Source organism: Anastrepha ludens, chromosome 6 (assembly GCF_028408465.1).
Source record: "Anastrepha ludens isolate Willacy chromosome 6, idAnaLude1.1, whole genome shotgun sequence".
Classification (NCBI taxonomy): domain Eukaryota; kingdom Metazoa; phylum Arthropoda; class Insecta; order Diptera; family Tephritidae; genus Anastrepha; species Anastrepha ludens.
Genome location: NC_071502.1, coordinates 126,586,528 through 126,606,610, shown reverse-complemented (window position 1 = coordinate 126,606,610; position 20,083 = coordinate 126,586,528). Strand labels below are relative to the sequence as shown.

Sequence of the window (20,083 nt, the reverse complement as noted above, 5' to 3'; positions counted from 1 at the left end):
TATTTTTATAACTGAATTTCATCAATGTTTACACTTTTCCCTTCTTTCCCTAGAAATATTGATGTAAACATAGTTTAATATTACAGCTGATTTCTAAACGAAAGTACTTCAAGTAGCATTGTAAAGTTTGCCCTGTATTATGTTCCATAATCAGGCTACAGAGACAATCATCGGTAGTTTACCTTCTCTGTTTCTAAAATGTAGTAAGGGTAATGAGTTTCTTTTCTGAATTCGATTTTGTTGAATATAAACAAAAAATTGAATAAAGTATTCAATATTTTTCTGTACAACACTTCGCAATAATATATATGTAATACTTTTTATTGCAGTTAACATCGGTTACTACAAAAGCCGGCAGTTGGAGTACTGAAGTGCTCTTAATTATACAATGGCATCGGCAATCATGTCTCACGTTTCTTATTGCATTAAATTACGACCAATACGAAGGATCACTCACCAGCATGCTACGAGATTGCTATATACATTAAATGACTCCTGCAACAATTTTGATCACTCCAACATCGATGGCAAAAAATCCAAAGCATGCCATCTAGAATCCAATTGTAGAAATACGCGCCTGTTTCACAGTGAAAATGTTTCATACTCAAAAAACATAAACCAACCTCGGTTAGAGGATCTTGATCGAGTTTTCAGAATTCTTCAAGACACTTTGCCTAAATTATTTGTGGAACCACTAGATTATTCCATCTACAGTCCTAATTTGGTGTTTGAAAATAACATTACAGGCAAGCAGACAATTGGGCTATACCATTTCGTAAAACAAATTGCTCTCCTACGTACGGTAGGGCATTTGAAATATGCCTATGTTAAATTCGAAGTGCTTAAAATTACAAAGCACCCCGAAGATTTTACTGTAAGAATTCGATGGAGAGTGCGGGGCATTTCCGGACTAAAAGTTATGTTTTCGTTTTGGAAATATAAACTTTGGGCAATGAAAGAGGTTTTCGAAGAACAGGAGGCTTGGTATGACGGTTTTTCAGTTTGTTATTTGGGATCTGATGGACTCATCCACAAACACGTTGTGGATAGAGTAATGCCGGATAAAAATATGCAAGTCGTAGGACCTGAATCTGGAACGACAAGTTTACCTACAGGTTCCGTGGCCGTTACATCACCGAAACTGTGAATATAGCTCTTTACAAAGTAGCAGATACAATTTATTTAACGCTGTTATTACTGAAAGTAAATATTAAATAAACTGATTTTTGTTAACAAGTAGATCCATATGTGCAATCGCTTAATATTGTGCCAAGCACATTTTTACAGTCCTATTTATAGTAAATAGCTCTCAAACCAATACACATATGATGACTTTACATTGGTGCGTTGACACTGGATATGGCACTAAATTTTTAAAATCATATAAAACGAAACTCTAAAACTTAATAAAATAGTAAAGCACTGAAAAGATATTACTAGATGTACAAAATATTAATGACGTAATTGAAGTCATCGCTAGTTTCTAAAAGGCGGCAGGAAATATTCAAAAAGTGGGAGACACCATGAGACGGAAACCATTTAAAAATTTCCTACATTTGCCAAAGTCGTTAGCCACAAATATAAGAAAAATGTTTCTTCACAATCGACGGATAACAATAGTTGGTCAAAAGCCACTATTACTCAACCAAAACCATATTTTAAAAAACGGCATTCAACCTTATAAAGTTTTCATTAAAAATTCAATAAGAGACCTCCGGAATACATCGGCTGACCAAAAATATCGATATATTCTTTTCGATTTTTAAGTCAATATGCAAAAAATCTTCTTGGGCCCGTTTTGTAGTACGAAATTAATTAGATATTTAGAATTCTGAATCGTATTTATAAAATATTTGCTGACGGTATGACGCTACATACCCTGAAAATCATGCATATTCAGATATTTTTCTTCTCAAATGTTAGCTACCCCAGAACTTAAACTCGCTTTTCCAGGAACCTTAATAATATTAGACATAGGCCAAATTTTCTTCGCTGAATTTGTTGCTTGCCAAAGTTGCATTTAGCTTCAAAATCTAAGGGGAAAATTGCCCCTCATTTTCAAAGAATTTTGTATCCATGTGCGTAGCCAGTTTGCAAGTGTGAGTTTATTGTAAAAAACATTATGATTATTCCCGAAACTGAAAGACAAACCGAAGGAAAATTTTTCCGTGTAAACTTTTCAAGTAACTAAAGCGATGGTAAGCAATACTAATGAATTTACAAGAAGGGCTGTTCTCCTCCCCCGAATTCCGGGTTGTGTAAAATGTGCAGTAATTCCACAATTTTCATTCAACCTTAAGTTTTCAGCAAATCGGAATCCTTTGTGTTAGCCGAACCATTCCTCCAATTTGTGTGGTCCGTCTTGATGTTGTTGCACAAAATGGAGTGATCTGCAGTTTTATGCCGAAGTTTTTAAGAGAAGTTTTTTTATGTCAGAAATACACTCGACTTGATATTGTTTCCAAAAAGGAGAGCCTGAAGTTTTATGAAGCTTCTAAAATGCAGAATATTTTTATTGGAATATTTTTCATTATAGAAATACACTCTGACATTTAGTTTTCCATGCCCACAATAGGTTTCGAACTTTGACTCCGCCTTCATATATGATTTTTAAAATCCAAAGAAAACTAAAAAGAAGGGATTCCACAAGTCTAAGTTGTACGTAAGTACTTAAAGGGCTTTTTTTTGCAATATATTTTATACATTCCCTCGTTTTGTTAAAGCTAAATATACTATCTCACATAAACATGTCATAGGCCTTCTGTTGTGGCAACTCTACATAAAGCATAAACTTGTCAGTGTACTCAGGTTGCATTATGTGCGTAATTTTATAAATTTTCCACACCGACAGATTGTTGTGATTTTAGTAAATTTATTGGTGAACCGCAGCCGAGTGAATTGTGCTTACACGAAAAATGATTGCATGAACGTAAACGAAAAAATTAATGATCAGGAATATGAGTTGTAAATCAGAAAACTCTGAAACCGTCGGTAAATATACCTGTGTGGAAATATATTATTCGTGAAATATACTATGGGATGCAATCCCGAAATTTTTCGTCCATAAAATATGTCTTAAAGAGATTTCTGTAAACTTATCTTAATTAAATTGGAGGCCTAAGTTTAATAATATCTTTTTACTGCGTATAATATTTTTGAATGTGCATTGTTCTGCGACATTCTATAAATTCTAATGTGAATTTTTTAATTGGTTGGCATTTGTTTTTATGAAAACGAAACAGGAACGTAAATACATTGTATAGAAATAATAGTTTGCAATGTTTAGGGAATATGAGCATGCATTAAAGGTAGGTCCATGGAGTTAGGTCATTGTGTTAACTATATACATTGTTCATTTATATGTACATATCAAAGTACATATGCACAAACCGAAGTGTTATTTTGTATATGCAAATGTCACGAGCTAATATTTAGGACCCCACGCAAATCAAAAAATAAAGCACCAAAGGGACTTCAAGATTTCTTTTTGTGGAATTACAAGTTTTATATACGTATGAAAATTAAAGGTGATGGTATTGCCGAGGACAAAAATAATAATAGAATGCGAAAACGTTTTAATTAAGATATAATGGAATGACCACAAAATTCATATTAATCTATAGATATAAAAAATGTAGAAACACAATTTTTAAAATATTACACTACGCTGGAATTTATTCTGGATAGGTATACAATTTTGGAACTAAAATCACCGGGAGAACTTTAAAATCACTATACATTGTGGTAGATGGATAAAATCATTACATGATGAATTTATAAACCATTGCAAATTATTCTTCATTCAATTTCAATTGCGGAATTCACTAGATTTCGATTTATATTTATAAACTTTCATGTACAACATTATGTAATCACATTGTCAAATTTGAATAAATAACCCGATTATGGATTTGTCGTTTTTATAGAATACAACGGCAATAAATTTACTAAGCGATTAAAATTATTGGAATCCCTAATATTTCAAAAAGGAATAACTAATGGAATGCTAACTGCTAAAAGTTATTTGCAAGAAAAGACCGAACTTCTTTCGAATCTTGATGGAAAAGCTGTTTCGATTGAGACTCTACTGGACGCCCTCTTAGTACTGTATGATGAGTGCTGTAATTCATCACTGAGACGAGAAAAAACATTGGCTGATTTTATAAAACTGGGTAAGTTATATTATGATTGAAAACATTTTCCATTAGCTTTTTTACTTTACAATTCTTATCATTGCGGGAGAATTCTTGATTCCGTTTTAAAATTTCAATACTATTTACAAATGCATTCTTATTCGCCTATTCTCCTACCAATTTTCTTCCACTTTGACAAACATTTATAGGGAATGTTTATGCTGTTACAACAAAACAATCAGGGTTATATTGTGTAACATACTAACCAGTTCCTTTGATTGTTGTGCTTTTTCTACTTGTAGTGAAGCCGGTGGCTACATTAATTAAGCAACTCCGACTATCTAGAGATGATTTTGAAACGATCAAAATTATTGGTCGAGGCGCCTTTGGTGAAGTGTGTGTTGTCCGCATGCTGGCAACACAGCAGATATTCGCTATGAAAACTCTCAATAAGTGGGAAATGCTTAAGCGGGCGGAGACTGCGTGTTTTCGAGAAGAACGCGATGTCTTAGTTTATGGTGATAGACAATGGATAACAAATTTGCATTATGCATTTCAGGATGATAGCAATTTGGTGAGTCAGAAATTATAAATTATTTGTTGGAGATGTAAGTGAATCTGACCATTTGCTGCCTTTGTTGTGCGACTTCTGAAATTTCACAATTTTTAATTCTTGTTATGAATATTAATTAAGCATAGTTATCTGAATAAAATACTACGACAAAATGTGTTCACTGAAGAAAAAAATAACATTTTATTTATTTGTGCATTAAATTACTTCCTCAATTCAAATATATCACTACGCATTAGAATGAATATGTTTAGTATTTTAATAATACTTGCACTCCGAACATAAAATTTGCATTTGAAATTTTCTTTTTCTTTTGTGTATTAACAGTATCTTGTTATGGATTATTACTGTGGAGGTGACTTATTGACTCTTTTAAGCAAATTCGAAGATCGTTTACCCGAGGATATGGCAAAGTTCTATATCGCAGAGACAATTTTGGCGATAGATAGCATACATAAACTTCAATATGTACATCGTGACATAAAACCAGACAATTTGGTGCTCGATATGAAGGGCCATATTCGGTTAGCAGATTTCGGTTCTTGTTTACGTATTGGGCCAGACGGTATGGTTCAATCAAATGTCGCCGTTGGTACTCCGGATTATATTTCACCTGAAATACTCCGAGCAATGGAAGACGGTCAAGGAAGATATGGGGCCGAATGTGACTGGTGGTCTCTTGGTGTTTGTATGTATGAAATGCTATATGGCGAAACACCATTTTATGCAGAAAGCCTTGTGGAAACATATGGAAAGATTATGAATCATCAAAATTGTTTCGATTTTCCACCGCAAGATAGTCTTGACTATATTGTTTCGGAAGCAGCAAGGGATTTAATGCGTAAGCTTATTTGTGCACCTGAGAATCGATTGGGTCAAAATGGTACTGACGATTTTAAAAATCACCCCTGGTTTGCTGGTTTAGATTGGGATAGCCTCAGATATAGTCAAGCTCCCTATATACCCGAGGTATCAAGTCCAACCGACACTTCCAATTTTGATGTGGATGATACTGATATACATTTATCAGATACAGTGCCACCGGCAGCAAATCTTGCATTTTCTGGTCTTCATTTACCATTTATTGGATTTACTTTTACGCAATGCAGTTCTTTATCAGATTTAGGAAAAGTTGAAAATACATGTAGTAATTTCAACAATGATATAGACAGGACTATGAATCTTGAAATTACGGATGAGAAGTGTAATCTCATTGAAGAAATAAATACGTTGAAAAATAAAAATTATGACCTTGAAAATAAATTGAAAAACTTCGAAATTATTGAAAAGGCTACTTCTGATGAGTGTAATAACGCCGCTTATTTGTTGCGGCTGAAAGAGTTGGAACAAGAGTTGAGTGATGTGAAGCGGGAGAAAAGTCACGCAACAAAGGAGTATACAGAAGCCATTGAACGAATAAAAGGTCAAGAAGCTGAGTTAAAAGATGCGATTTGCCAACGGAAATTAGCAATGATGGAATACGCAGAGGTTACCGACAAATTATCCGAACTACGCTCTCAGAAACAAAAACTATCACGCCAGGTATTTTGTAACTTGTTTTGATCAATATAATTAATTTTATACCTTAATAATACCTGAAAAAGTCATTCGATGATTAACCACTGTTATAAAATCTCCACCCGCTTTTAGTAAAATTCATTAATTTTGATGTTTTAAGTCCGAGAAGTTCTCATCAAATACACAAATACAAACTAGCAGTCGAATGCTATATACAGTACTCTCTACTATAGTAGAAAAGATGTCTAACTACCAAAGTTATCTACCCACTACTTTTGTGGACATATTTTGAATTGTAGAGAAGGATTGTTTCAATCAAAATTAAATAGATTAAATCACAAAAAATTTATCTTTATTTACTTACAACCTTCCATATTAACTAAATTTTCACTGAATTATGATTTGTACATTTAACAGGTTCGTGATAAAGAGGAAGAACTCGAAGCAGTTATGAAAAAAATAGATAGTCTAAGAAATGATCTTCGAAAAGCTGACAAAAATCGGCGGGAGCTCGAACTACGAGTTGAAGATGCAATAACAGATGCGGCTAAGGAAAAGAAACAAAGGGAACGTTCTGAGGAATTTTGTCGCCAACTGCAGTCAGAATTGCGCAGCAAAAGCAATTCAGATATGAGCTCTGCATTTTCAGCTAACGAACCGTCGCGTTACGAAATTGAACGAATCGAGGTCCAATTTTCTGAAAAATTAAATCAGCAACAAACACGCTATAACATGGAAATATCTGAGCTGCGAGAACAGCTTGTAGAATCCGAAAAGAATCGTGATTTCTTAATAATGGAACTACAAAAAACTCGCGAAAAATGCGATCTCAGTAGATTGGAATCTCAAAATGATACTGTAGACACTTTAAGCGAACAAAAGAAGATTTATGAACAAGAGAAAAGCATGTGGTTGGAGGAAAGGAGGAGACTTTTGTCGGAAATGGAAAATCTAAATCAAGCCGTAAGGCAACTACAAACAAAGCAAGTTGAAGATCAAAGTAACAGCGAAGAATTAAGGTACTGTTCTCATTTATTGTGTTTATGCATTATGAGCAGTTCGGTACAAACTTTTGTGAATTCGTCACTTTTATTTTAGTTTAATTTTATTATTTAATTTAATAGTTATTCCGTAATTATTTTTATTCCGACTGTTACTAGGACAAAACGACAAGCAATAATGCAATGGGAACGTCAGATGTCGGAAATAATTCAGTGGGTATCTGATGAAAAGGATGCTCGGAGCTACTTACAAGCCTTAGCAACAAAAATGACTGAAGAGGTTGAATATCTTAAACACTCAGGTAATTAATTTGAAAAATGTCGCTTACCTTCTCAGAACACATAAAAAGCAAAAAAAAAAAAAAAAGAAGCCGCACATAAATATTGCGAGAGATGTACTAAGTGTAGAAAACGACATTGATATATTCCATTCAATATTATCTATCTCCTTGATGTAATCATTATATGGCAATCGATATCAAAATTACGAAAGTACGAACTTGGAAAATAGTTGATTATCACTTGATGTTAAATATTGAAAATTTATTGTTTTATGTTTGCAAATGTTTCCGAAGCGAAAAAAAGTATCGATCAAAGCTTATTGTAATGATAATTTTCTTAAATACAAAGTATTCATTTTTTAATCGATTTTTCACCCTAAAGGGTCATTTCAACAAACCTACGATACGAAAAATTGGCGAAATAGACGTTCTCAAAAACTCGATAAGATGGAGTTATTGAACTTGCAGAGCTCTCTTCAGGCTGAGATTCAGGCAAAAGCGATTATTTCGGAAGAACTAAGTCGGACACGAGCTGAATTAATCGCAACTCAAAAGTGAGTATTTCATGAATAGGTTGTAGTGCATAGTATAAATTCCAATTCCACTAATGTGAGGTATTTTCGTAACTTATAACCGAACACATAAATCGCTAAATAACTCGCTATCTCTTAGGGACTTACGTGAGAGCCGTAACCGTTGTGACTCTGCACTGCACGAACTACATCATAAGGAAAATGAGATCCGAGATATACAAAAAACCTTAGAAACTTCTGAAGGATGTAAGTACATGAAGAATTTGCGTATAAGGCTTGACCAATTATGATTAAAATAACATTTGGAATACGAGTATGTTTCTTATTTAGATTTTTTTCAATATTCCACTGCAAGATGCACAAAAGTGCTCCTATTTTAATTTTATTTTTATTATTACACACCAGGCAGACATAGTCTTTTACATTTTAGATTTTTTATATTTTTTATACAAGGTGGAGCAAAATTATTAATCATAATTTCGCTTTTGAATACTTTTTTTAGTAAATAAGAAAGTGATTTTGTGTAATGGAAAACTTTATTTTGACCTTTTTGCGCTCCATTGCTTATATTTTTGTATACTGCAGCTGTCTAGTTCACAAGCTTCAAATATGATTCAACGTACGACGCCATTTGCAAAAATTATAAATCTTCCCAAAAGGTGATTAATTTTGCATTTGAGGAAAATTATATTAGATTATCTAAGTATTTTATTTAAAGTATATTCAAAGTAGAGAACTCGATTTTGTTCTCACATTTTCGAACAGCCCTGGCTGGAGTACTAGCAATGACTTCGATGCACATTACTCAAAAGTTTTCAAGCATGTCGAGCTTTTCTCAAATAGATTCTAAAGAAATTTATTTAATGAACAATTATATATTTTTCACAAATTCCTTGTATAACAACATATGTTTTATGTATTTAGTATATGCAATGTTTAACTATATAATATGATTGGCTTAAAACTGTAGTTCCCTCCATTTCTGGAACAACATCAAGACGCGCACCACAAACAGGAGGAGGAGATCGGCCAAACACCCAAAAAGGGTGTAAGCGCCAATAAAATATATATATATATATACTAGGGCGGGTCGATTTAAAAATCGCTCATTGCTCTGTGAAAATCGTATTCTAGGGATCAAAATAAGAAACTTAGCCGAAGGAACCATACCTCTAAAACGAATTCTGATGTATATATATATATATACAGTATTGGCTAAAACTAAAGCACTCCCCTAATGGCATTTCAAATAATGCTAAATCTCTCAATCAAACATCTTGAAATATGGCATATACCTTCTGCTCAAATATGAACGAGACGTTATCAATAAAACGGTCCGCGGATGACATATGGCAAAAATAAATTTTTTGTTTTTTGGTAAGACTGTTATAAGCTTACATGGCAAATTTCAGCGTGATATGTCACATAGTTTGTTTTCTGTGCTACTGTAAACAAGTCAAGCTCGAGTGTGTTCTTCGAATTCTCTTTTATGACTTCAATTGTCTCAAAATGTTTTCCACGGAGCGGCAACTTGAGCTTGGGAAACAGGAAAAAGTCACATGGAGCCATATCAGGCGAATACGGTGCTTGCGGAACGATATTAACATTATTTTTGTTCAAATAATCGCGAACAAGACGTGATGTGTGAGCTGGTGCATTATCGTGATGCAAGAACCATGACTTGTTGTCCCACAATTTCTTCCTTTTAAGACGAATGTTCTCGCGCAAACGCTTTAAAACGTCTAAATAATATTCAGCGTTAACCGATTTTGCGATTTGTGCGATTTTCAAGCACAATTTCCTTTACTTTTCCGATGTTTTCGTCGTTTACTGATGTTGCTGGACGACGTTCATGAGGCAAGTTTTCAACCGATATACGGCCCTCTTTGAACGATTTGTACCACAGGAAAACATAGGTTGTTTGCAACATTTTTAAGGCGTCTGAAGCCGAAATTTTGTTGGAATAACAAAATTTCAAACAAATTCTTTGTTCAACTTGAATTTCCATCGTTAAATTCGAAGAACACACTCGAGCTTGACTTGTTTACAGTAGCACAGAAAACAAACTATGTGACATATCACGCTGAAATTTGCCATGTAAGCTTATAACAGTCTTACCAAAAAACAAAAAATTTATTTTTGCCATATGTCATCCGCGGACCGTTTTATTGATAACGTCTCGTTCATATTTGAGCAGAAGGTACATATGTCATGTGTTTCCTTGTTACTTAAGTATTTATAAATCATAATACCAAATATAAAGCGTTTTGGTTATACTGAAAAAAAAAATTTAAATGTTCATATTATTTAAAAACTGAATGGTCAAAACTAAAGCACCCCACTTTTTTTTTCTTAACTACGGCTTTGTTTTGTTGTTTTTAAGTTAATTTCTCTTCCAAATATGGCCAGAAATGCGTATTCAAATGAATTTAAAAATAAAATAATAAGTGATTGGCAAAGTGGTTTATAGCGACACAAAATTAGTGAGAAATATTCAATAAATAGAAGTGTAATATCGTGACTTATAAAAGCATTTGAACAAACGGGTTCTATTTCTGCAATCCATAGTGAAGGAAGGCCACGAAAGACTACACGACAAGACGACTCCACGATTAAAAGAAAAAGAGTGATCCCACAGTCTCTTCTGAACAAATAAAAATTGATTTAAGTTTGCCGGTAAGTTCTAGAACGATCTGAAGACGAGCAATCGACGACCTGCTAGAGAGCCATTTATTTCCGCCAAAAACAAAAAAGCTAGACTCGAGTTTGCGAAATTGCATTAATTGGTGAGTTCAAAAATGGAAAACTGTATTATCTCTGATGAATCCAAATATAATTTGAAACATTCAGATGGAATAAGGCGAGTAAAAAGGTCAAAACAACAGCAACTAAATCCGAAGTATTGTATCGGAACTACCAAGTATGGTGGGGGGAACATTTTGGTCTGGGGTTGTTTCTCTGGCCAGGGTATCCGGCCTATTCATCGAATAGAGGGAATTATGGACCGTTTCATGTACACAAACATCCTTAAAGATGTAATGCTACCACACGCTGAGGAGGAAATGCCCCTGAGATGGAGGTTCCAGCAGGATAATGATCCGAAGCATACCTCTAGGCACTGTAAAACGTGGTTACAGCAAAATGCTATAGAGGTCTTAGACTGGCCAGCTCAATCTCCCGATCTCAATCCCATTGAGAATTTGTGGAAGATTGTAAATTCGAAAATTAATAGGGAAAATTGTAGCACAAAGGAAGCCCTGTTTGAAGCGGTTAAAGAAGCCTGGTACAACATTTCTCCGGAAATTATTAGTAACCTAATATCTTCTATGCCAAAAAGATGTTCTGAAGTTATCAAAAATAATGGGTTTAGTACAAAATACTGAAGAATAAAAACAATTATTTTCGCTTTTAATGGGGGGTGCTTTAGTTTTGTCCAGACAAAAGTTTTGAATAATATTAATATTTTTTAATTTAATTTTTTATATAAGAAATGTTGAAAATTTTTTGTTATGTTTATTAATCACCAAGATAATAAGAAGAAACAAAGTGTAAAAGTAAGTAATATTGGATGTTGTTTTATTGAGTTATTTGACATTATTTGAAATGCCATTAGGGGGGTGCTTTAGTTTTGGCCAATACTGTATATATATAGTATGTATAAAAACAGCTGAAAAGGACTTGCTGACATATAAAATTTAAACTTTTTCTAGCTGCTCAAATTATTTAAAAGCTCTAAAATTTCGAACAAACATTCCGCAAAGAACAAGTTCGCGCCATACCCGGGTATCTAGAGCATTCAAAAAGTCTTTCTCAAAAACAAATCAAACATACATATAATATTAATTTGATTCCTCTTAATTTGAAGCTTTTTGATTAAAAAAAACATTACACAAAATTCAAAATGGGTATAATACATAATTAACTGTTACATAGAGTTCCTCCTCAATTTTGTGTTGTTCGTCTTCATATTACCCAATAAATGGTGGAACCTGCAATATTATACCCTCAGGTGATTTTTTTGAGAACATTCTACGAAAATTTGCCATTTCCTGCCGAGAGGCGACCGGAATTAAAAAAAAGTTATTTCTATAATTTCAATTTTGGGATGCTGAGTGGAACCGGGTATTATTTTCAGACTTGCTTCTCAATTTCACTGGAAAAATTAAAGACACGATAAATGATGATCAGAAATTACATAAATTCGCATAATTTCAACAAAAATTAACATCAAATTGTTTGAGGATCTTCCGAGTGAGTTTTTGTCATATAACGTAAAGTGAAGATGAGTAGATTTTTTAGGTGGAGTAGATATTGCTGCTATTCATTCTGTGGTTTACGATCAGTGACATAACAAAACTAAAAATATTATGGACAGGATGGCGATACTAAAATTAAAAACAAAACCAATGGATTTAAATATTATACAAGTACATATATGCTCCCAATGCTGACTGTGCTGACGGCAAGATTGAAAACTTTTATAGTGAAACATGACATAAACATGGACACGGGTGATTTTAATGCAAAGCTAGGGAAAGAGGAAACATCAGATGTGACTGGAAAATTTAGACTAGTGAATAAAATGAAGGGAGAAATGGACTAATACCATTTGGTCATGAAGAAGAGGTTATTATAGGTAACACGTACTACAAACTGCCAGAGAGACGGCTGTACACATGGAAATCTCGACGGAATAGGAAACTGAAACGTAATCAAATTGACCACAATTTGATTAACAAAAGTTATTAATCATATATGATACGTTTAATAAATACAACATATTAAGCTGATTTGTGAAAAAACATCAAGATGCACACCACAAAGAGGAGGAGGAGCTCGGCCAAACACCCAATAAAGGGTATAAGAGCCAATTATATATATATAAAAAAAAAAATAAATAAATAACTGGCGCGTACACTTCTGTTAGGTGTTTGGCCGAGCTCCTCCTCCTATTTGTGGTGTGCGCGTCTTGATGTTGTTCCACAAATGGAGGGACCTACACTTTCAAGCCAACTCCGAACGGCAGATATTTTTATGAGGAGCTTTTTCATGGCAGAAATACACTCGGGGGTTTGCCATTGCCTGCCGAGGGGCGACCGCTATTAGAAAAATGTTTTTATTAATTTTGCTTTCATCGAGATTCGAATCAACGACCTCTCTGTGAATTCCGAATGGTAATCACGCACCAACCCATTCGGCTACGGCGGAAGCATTAGACATACACAAATTTGACATCAGGTATGTACAAGGTTTATATTGGGGTCATACTGCAGAAATTAAATTCGGAAACATTACCAGACAGCCAAAAGTCTACACCGGAGTGAGACAACATTGATGACAATAATTTGCATTATCTTCAAAAATTATTATCAAAGCAGAAAAACACAGGAAAGGCTTCTCGCTAAATTTGAATATTGATAAAACAAAATTTATTATTGTAAATAAAAGGGGCAAAGACTGCTCAAATTCAAGGCTAACCATAGGGAATAAAACAAAATACGAATACGGAAATAGTGTTCGGTACCTACTCCTATTCACCCAAACATACATACATACTCATTATGTTTAAAAAATTGTTTCCTTTTACTATACCTATTGCGGTATATGAACATATCAATATTTTTTTTTAATTTATTTTTAATTCATGATTTGTAGATAAAATGTATGTGCAAGATATGCTAACTAAGTTATTGGATAATAGTAAGAAGTTATGCCAAGTACGGGGGCGACGAAGCGGAAAAAGCATGACGGCAGAACTCTACAAAAAATCGCCAATAAAAGTTCAACACGGCAAACTCTTGGAGCTTGCTGAGCCCCTTAATGATTTAATTCAAAGTTTGAAATATATAACTGAAAACAAAGAAATTGACATAGTGCCCGGAGCACCACAGTTACTAGAACTGTTGAGATTATCGCAGCAGGCGCTACAACGTCAACAAGAATCAACGCACGAAAAACTGCGATCTGCTAACCGAAATCTTTGCGGATTTGCGAAAAAAGTCATACAACGTTTTAGCATTTCTTTATGGGTTGGTGTTACATCGTGTTTCGTAGGAATATTTTTATTTTTATTGCGCGACTATAATTATTCATGTTTATTATCAGTCAAAAAGTAATAGGACCAACTTCCCAGATAAACTAAACTGAGGACATTATAAAAAATAGTCCTTATTATCTTTGGATAAATAACAATATTTGTTGCCTTTTAATGAATTTATAAACTGGGAAAATTAAGTTAATAGTGAATTTTTTCTATTTTTAAAATTATTCATTTTTCTGTAATGTTATTCAATTGTTTAATTTTTTTTTTAATTTACTTAAAAGTTTTGTTTATATATACAATCTAAAATAAAAGGGGATGAAATCGTAAGGATACTAAAAGTTTAAAACAAAATATTTAACGATTTTTATTTACAGATAGGTAACTTAAAATGTGCTTTGCTATTATATTGTCACTAATTGAGTTATTTGGCATGATTATATATTTTTTGAAATTACTTCCAACATACAAATAAACTTAGTTCGTTAATAAAACTAACAAATTAGATATGTATATACCTTTTCGCTTTAATAGTTTCGTATTTTTCTCGGAAACGATATTTTAATACTCGCATACTTTAAGAAGCTGGTAGAACACTGCACCAACATTTGATATTTATTACCTTTACAGTAAAGTGTCGGAATAATATACCGACTTCCAACTTATGCGCTTGAAACATATTCATGTGTTTGTTAGGCTTATAACAAAGCAAAAATCAATTTTCGATTGTCGCATACATCAGAATCTGGGATCCAACGAATTTTCCTCACGCCCAAACTACTCAATTACGGTAATCACCGTTTGAGATCTATATACAGACATATTTATTTTGAGTTATGACCTTTGTTTCCAACATATGCATTCAGATTCATAAACTAGACGTTTGAAAAAAATAATAATAATAACTAAAATAGTTGAAATTACTATATAGTTATAAAGCTATAAACTAGACAATTTGACCTATTTTCCTCGATAATTCGGACATTGAATTGAAAAACGCATATTTTCGATTTGTTTGTATATTCTTGTTAAATAATTTCTAGTAATTTTTGGTACGTAGACATTCATATTAGCTTTCATAATAGCATTTTATTATTTAAAATTGAATTCTCAAATAAACGTAGCCAATTTTCATTCTGTCTTTAAATTTTAACACAAGAAGGATAATGGTGGGACACGGGAATTGAGTAATATGTAATAATTATAATTTATGCCCGAAATGTATGACATTTGCATTACGTGTGTGCAGAGAAATTATTTTGATCTTTTAAATACAATTAAATGAGTGTACTAATTTAGTGAGAATTCACTCGACATACCCATTCATTTTATTCTGTTCGAAACATATACGAATACATTTAATACATTTATTTTCTATAAATAACAAGTTTATGTTGATTACAAATGTATGTTTTATGCTTATTTTTAACTATATATTTAAAGTTCCAAGCTTATAATTGACATTCTTCTCATTTCATGTTGCTTTTTATTGTTCCTGCAACGATGCGTGTTAAATCGTATTTTCCAACTTGCCTGGTTTACTGCCTAATAACATAACTAATAAACGCATTGATTACATATTTGTATGTATGTATGTATATGTATGCTATCCTATATCTTCGTTTTTTCTACGATTACATGCTTAATGTAAATGATAATCCTAAATAGTTCTGGAAAGACCGTCGTCGCAGTCGTCTTGTAACTATTTCTTTAAGGAATCAACCGGAAATATTGAAATAACGGATATCGATGCTGATAGTACTATCTCCAGGGACGTTATGGTAAGTATGTAGAAAACATTAAAACTAAAATTTTAATATTGCACATATTATTGCAGGGTAGTTCATTTAATAACAATTTGTCGCTTGGAAACTTGAAGCAAAACCCAAATTCATCTGCTACTTCAAGTAGTTCATATGCGATACGGTATCCTCAAAACTCAAAACTTGATTCCCTCTATCCATATTATATGGTAGAGAAGAAACATTATCTATCAACAGATTACAAAAACGAACAGGATAATAATGACTTAGATGAAATGCACGGCCATCATAGTAAGTCAAGCTCAAAAAGTAGCCTTAGTGTTAAACCTATAGATTTGCATTCTGCGAATGTACCAACAACAAAAGTGCACCAGTTTTTGGTTAGGACTTTCAGTAGTCCAACCAAGTGCAACCACTGTACTTCACTGATGGTTGGACTCACTAGGCAAGGCGTTGTATGTGAGTTTTGTGGCTTTGCCTGTCACACAATTTGTTGTCAGAAAGTTCCTACCATATGTCCAGTGCCAATTGATCAAACTAAGCGGCCCTTAGGCATTGATCCGACCAGAGGGATTGGCACAGCGTATGAGGGATATGTAAAAGTGCCAAAGATGGGCACCATTAAACGAGGTTGGGTACGTCAATTTGTGGTGGTGTGTGATTTCAAATTATTTTTATACGATATATCGGCGGAAAGAAGTGCATTACCAAGCGTGAACGTTTCACAAGTTTTGGACATGAGAGATCCGGAATTTGCTGTCGCCAGTGTTCGGGAGAGTGACGTTATACATGCTACGAAAAAAGATGTGCCATGTATATTTAGGGTAAGTTTTTTATTATATATCCTTCTATATATCGCACTTTCAATATAGTAGTTACTTAAAGTAGTTACTCGTAAGTAAACATTTTTTGTCTCGAATAAGTTTTGTAAATCTGCATCAAGGCGGTTCAAAACTGCTTTTTTCGAAGCACCATTTGTCCTGTCCACGTGAAGTGTGATTTAAAATAGCATTTAAGGACATTAACATTTTCGATTGAGTAAATTTATGTGTAAAGTGTAATAAATATTAAAAAAAAAACATCGGATACGATCAGAAAAGATATCCATATCTCATAATGGAATGCCGCCTAATTACAAATAAAATAGCTCTATCACTTTTTATATCTTGTTGAAGTTATCGGGACCGCTAAAAACACTCAGGTTGGGGGAAATTTCTTCATCAATAAATACCTCGATTCCCTTGATTCATATATTTGAATTACACTGTCCACAGGGTTCCCTATACGTACATTATATACAATTAAATTATTAAAATTCCTTACATGTTGTGCATTCGTTATATGGAGAAAACTACAAGAAAAAAATTAAAACAAAAAATCAACAAGATTTTTCAGCAACTTCGAACTTCCACTTTATTACATTAAAATTTAATAGGGTATAAAGCTGTATACCAAAAATCTTTCTAAATTTTTTAATTAAAGGCCGTGAAATTGGAATAAAAAGTTGAAAATTTTATATATAAGTAAAGAACATTCAAACAAACAAAAAAATTTGGTCGAAATGTTGATGGGCACAATTTAGTCGTGGATTCGTTCGCATAATTTTCCAATTTTTTATTTATTATCGTTATTCCTTATTTAAGTTTATAAAAAAATTAAGGTTAAGCTACCATGTCATACGACCACAAATATACACATTTCACAATTCGTTTAGCAACTAAATGCATTATCTAATAAGTAACCATTAATTAAACGGAAATAGGAGGGTCGGATATTATTTAAATCTATTTTCGTAAACATGTAATATTTTTTTAGATTAAAACATCTTTGATTGAAGGAGGACCAACTTGTAATACGCTAATGTTAGCGGATAATGAAACCGAGAAACGAAAGTGGGTAGTTGCATTGGGTGAATTGCATCGCATACTAAAACGGAATAATCTCCCCAATACGGCTATATTTAAAGTCCATGAAATTCTGGATAGTTCTCTTACAATTGTACGGAGCGCTCTAAGTTCCGTTATAGTTTATTCTGATCAGTTTTTATTGGGCACAGAGGATGGCTTATATTGTGTTAACCTGGAACAATATGGTAAGTAAGTGCATAATTTACATGCCAGCATCTGATTTCTTTCTTAAAAATTTTGAAACATACAACTCACATTAATCAATACTTTGATATCCTTTAGAAATAGTTCGCATTGGCGAGAACAAGAAAATTATTCAAATGTGGTATGTTGAGGAAGAGCACATTCTAGTCATTTTGTGCGGCAAACAAAGGCATATCCGTTTACTTCCAATAAGAGCTTTAGAAGTAAGCGACGTGGAATGGATTAAGGTTGCTGATTCAAAAAATTGTATTGCGGCTTGTACGGGTGTAATTCGCCGCTCCCCTGCCAATGTTTATGCATTTGTTGTAGCATTAAAACGCCCAACTAATCAAACACAAGTAGTGGTATATGAAATAAATCGAAATCATTTACGTCATCAAAAAATGTGTGAATTCACCGTGGCGTATCCGGTGCAGAGTCTTCAAATTTTGTCAGACATTCGGCTTGTCATTGGACATCAAAGTGGGTTCACCGCATACTATTTGCAAGGCGAAGCAACGACTACTTGTAAGACAACGCTCTTTCTGACATGAACACATTTCTTTGCTAATAAACATATTTAATTAACAGCTCTAATACATCCGGAAAACCAACTGTGTGCCTTTTTAAATTATTCGGGCGTTGATGCTGTTCGTGTTATTGAAATACAGTGTCCCGGAGGAATTTTCGGGGAATATTTATTAGTTTTTCAAACTTTAGCTATTTATGTGGATCTACAAGGGAGAAAATCGCGTGATCGGGAAATAACCTATCCGGCTAACCCAACTCATATAAGTAATTTGCTAAATTTTCTTTTACTTCCGAATATTTAGGCAATATGAGCAGAACTGAATATTTTGAATAACTGCCTGAAGATTTCAGAAATATGTATATTTTCTATTACTTTACTTTCGTTGTATGATTTGTTCTGGAACCAGAAACTAACTTTTATTTATTTACAGCATATTTGGACGGACATTTATTGGTTTTTTCGGAAACACATGTGGATATCTTCAATACACAAACCGCAGAGTGGGTACAATCGATAGGACTTAAGCGAGCACAACCATTAGGACCACAAGCTAATTTTGTTTTGACATATGTTAACGATGCGCCGATAGCAGTGTATTTAGCTAATATACACACAAGTATATATTTATTAATTTTATTTGACCAAATAATAGCTTGAAGTAAATATCACACCTTTCCTTTGCAGAAGAACTAATTCATATGAGTTCTGCTGAAAAATCTGGGTCTAAAAATCCCCGACGACGATTTTCTGTTCGTGAAGTAAATAAATCATTCAAAAGGTCAGCAAATATGCAAGTGATATATATAAACCACTTAAAATTGTTAATTTTAAAAATAACATCTTTGAATCAAAATGAATAATAGATTGTAACAATATTAATTGAACCTCTTTCTTCAAAAAATGTCCGAGTGATATTAACATGTACACATATTTTTATTTACGTACGATTACTCAAATGATGTTGTGTAGAGTGAGCAGTAATATTTCGTTTAAAATAATGTAAATTATTTTGTTACTTTAGCACCAGCGACAGAAGATCTAAAATGATTTCAGCTCCAACAAATTTCAATCATATTTCGCATATGGGACCAGGTGATGGAATCCAGAACCAACGACTTTTGGATCTACCCACCACAATAGAAACAGCAGATCAGATAAGCAATCAATCCTTCATTATACGTCAATCTTCTTTTACACCACATGCTTCAGCACGCCAAATTATTAATTCGCAAAATGGTAAGAGATTTTTTGTGAGTTAAATGCAATTTTAATGTTTATTAAATTACAGGAAACCCGCAGAAAACTCATTTGATTGATCAACAATCAGAGACGCTTCAGACCCAAGCCCGTTCTCCAAGCCCTGTTTCCAATATGAGTTCGCCAAAAGATTCATCGGACGTTCAGTCTTATTTGCCGTTTTAAGGTTTTGCAATGTATTATTTTTTATACTTATTTATTTTTTATGTTTCACTAGTATTAGTTGTATTAATATTATTTTTTAATAAATATACTCATACGTATTCGTATATATACATATGTTTGTGACAGTATGGGGCGAACAAAATTTAAATGATTTTCTACGGCTGTAGTAAAGGCGAAAAAATATATATCGTAAAATTAC

The 20,083-nt window shown here is 33.2% G+C and overlaps 2 protein-coding genes across 5 annotated transcripts; both read left to right on the top strand.

Moving 5' to 3' along the window:
• Window positions 1-112: 112 nt before the first annotated feature.
• LOC128866082 (uncharacterized protein C6orf136 homolog) lies at window positions 113-1,239 on the top strand. Of its 2 annotated transcripts, none has more exons than XM_054106579.1 (2): window positions 113-209; window positions 330-1,239. In XM_054106579.1, the coding sequence occupies exon 2, from the start codon at window positions 389-391 to the stop codon at window positions 1,145-1,147; it is 759 nt and encodes a 252-aa protein (XP_053962554.1). In that variant the 5' UTR covers window positions 113-209; window positions 330-388; the 3' UTR covers window positions 1,148-1,239. The 2 variants fall into 2 exon arrangements, with proteins under 2 accessions (XP_053962554.1, XP_053962553.1); XM_054106578.1 differs by having other exon boundaries at window positions 160-267.
• Window positions 1,240-2,840: 1,601 nt separating this feature from the next.
• On the top strand, window positions 2,841-19,990 carry LOC128868789 (serine/threonine-protein kinase Genghis Khan). 3 transcript variants are annotated; one of them, XM_054111296.1, is made up of 18 exons: window positions 2,841-2,991; window positions 3,927-4,172; window positions 4,436-4,707; window positions 5,032-5,545; window positions 5,630-6,246; window positions 6,640-7,241; window positions 7,383-7,525; window positions 7,887-8,058; window positions 8,177-8,283; window positions 15,746-15,858; window positions 15,915-16,664; window positions 17,656-17,932; window positions 18,030-18,458; window positions 18,522-18,725; window positions 18,893-19,078; window positions 19,147-19,240; window positions 19,484-19,698; window positions 19,751-19,990. In XM_054111296.1, the coding sequence occupies exons 1-18, from the start codon at window positions 2,946-2,948 to the stop codon at window positions 19,882-19,884; spliced, it is 5,121 nt and encodes a 1,706-aa protein (XP_053967271.1). In that variant the 5' UTR covers window positions 2,841-2,945; the 3' UTR covers window positions 19,885-19,990. The 3 variants fall into 3 exon arrangements, with proteins under 3 accessions (XP_053967271.1, XP_053967270.1, XP_053967272.1); XM_054111295.1 differs by having other exon boundaries at window positions 5,032-6,246; XM_054111297.1 differs by lacking the exon at window positions 2,841-2,991 and adding an exon at window positions 3,206-3,308 and having other exon boundaries at window positions 5,032-6,246.
• The last annotated feature ends 93 nt before the right edge of the window (window positions 19,991-20,083 follow it).

Excerpts from the sequence above, each read along its gene's own strand:
- LOC128866082 (XM_054106579.1), top strand. The coding sequence starts at position 389 with ATGGCATCGGCAATCATGTCTCACGTTTCTTATTGCATTAAATTACGA.
- LOC128868789 (XM_054111295.1), top strand. The coding sequence starts at position 2,946 with ATGATCAGGAATATGAGTTGTAAATCAGAAAACTCTGAAACCGTCG. Across the intron at positions 2,992-3,926 it reads AGAAAACTCTGAAACCGTCG|AATACAACGGCAATAAATTT; the intron begins GTAAATATACCT and ends TCGTTTTTATAG. Across the intron at positions 8,059-8,176 it reads GAATTAATCGCAACTCAAAA|GGACTTACGTGAGAGCCGTA; the intron begins GTGAGTATTTCA and ends GCTATCTCTTAG.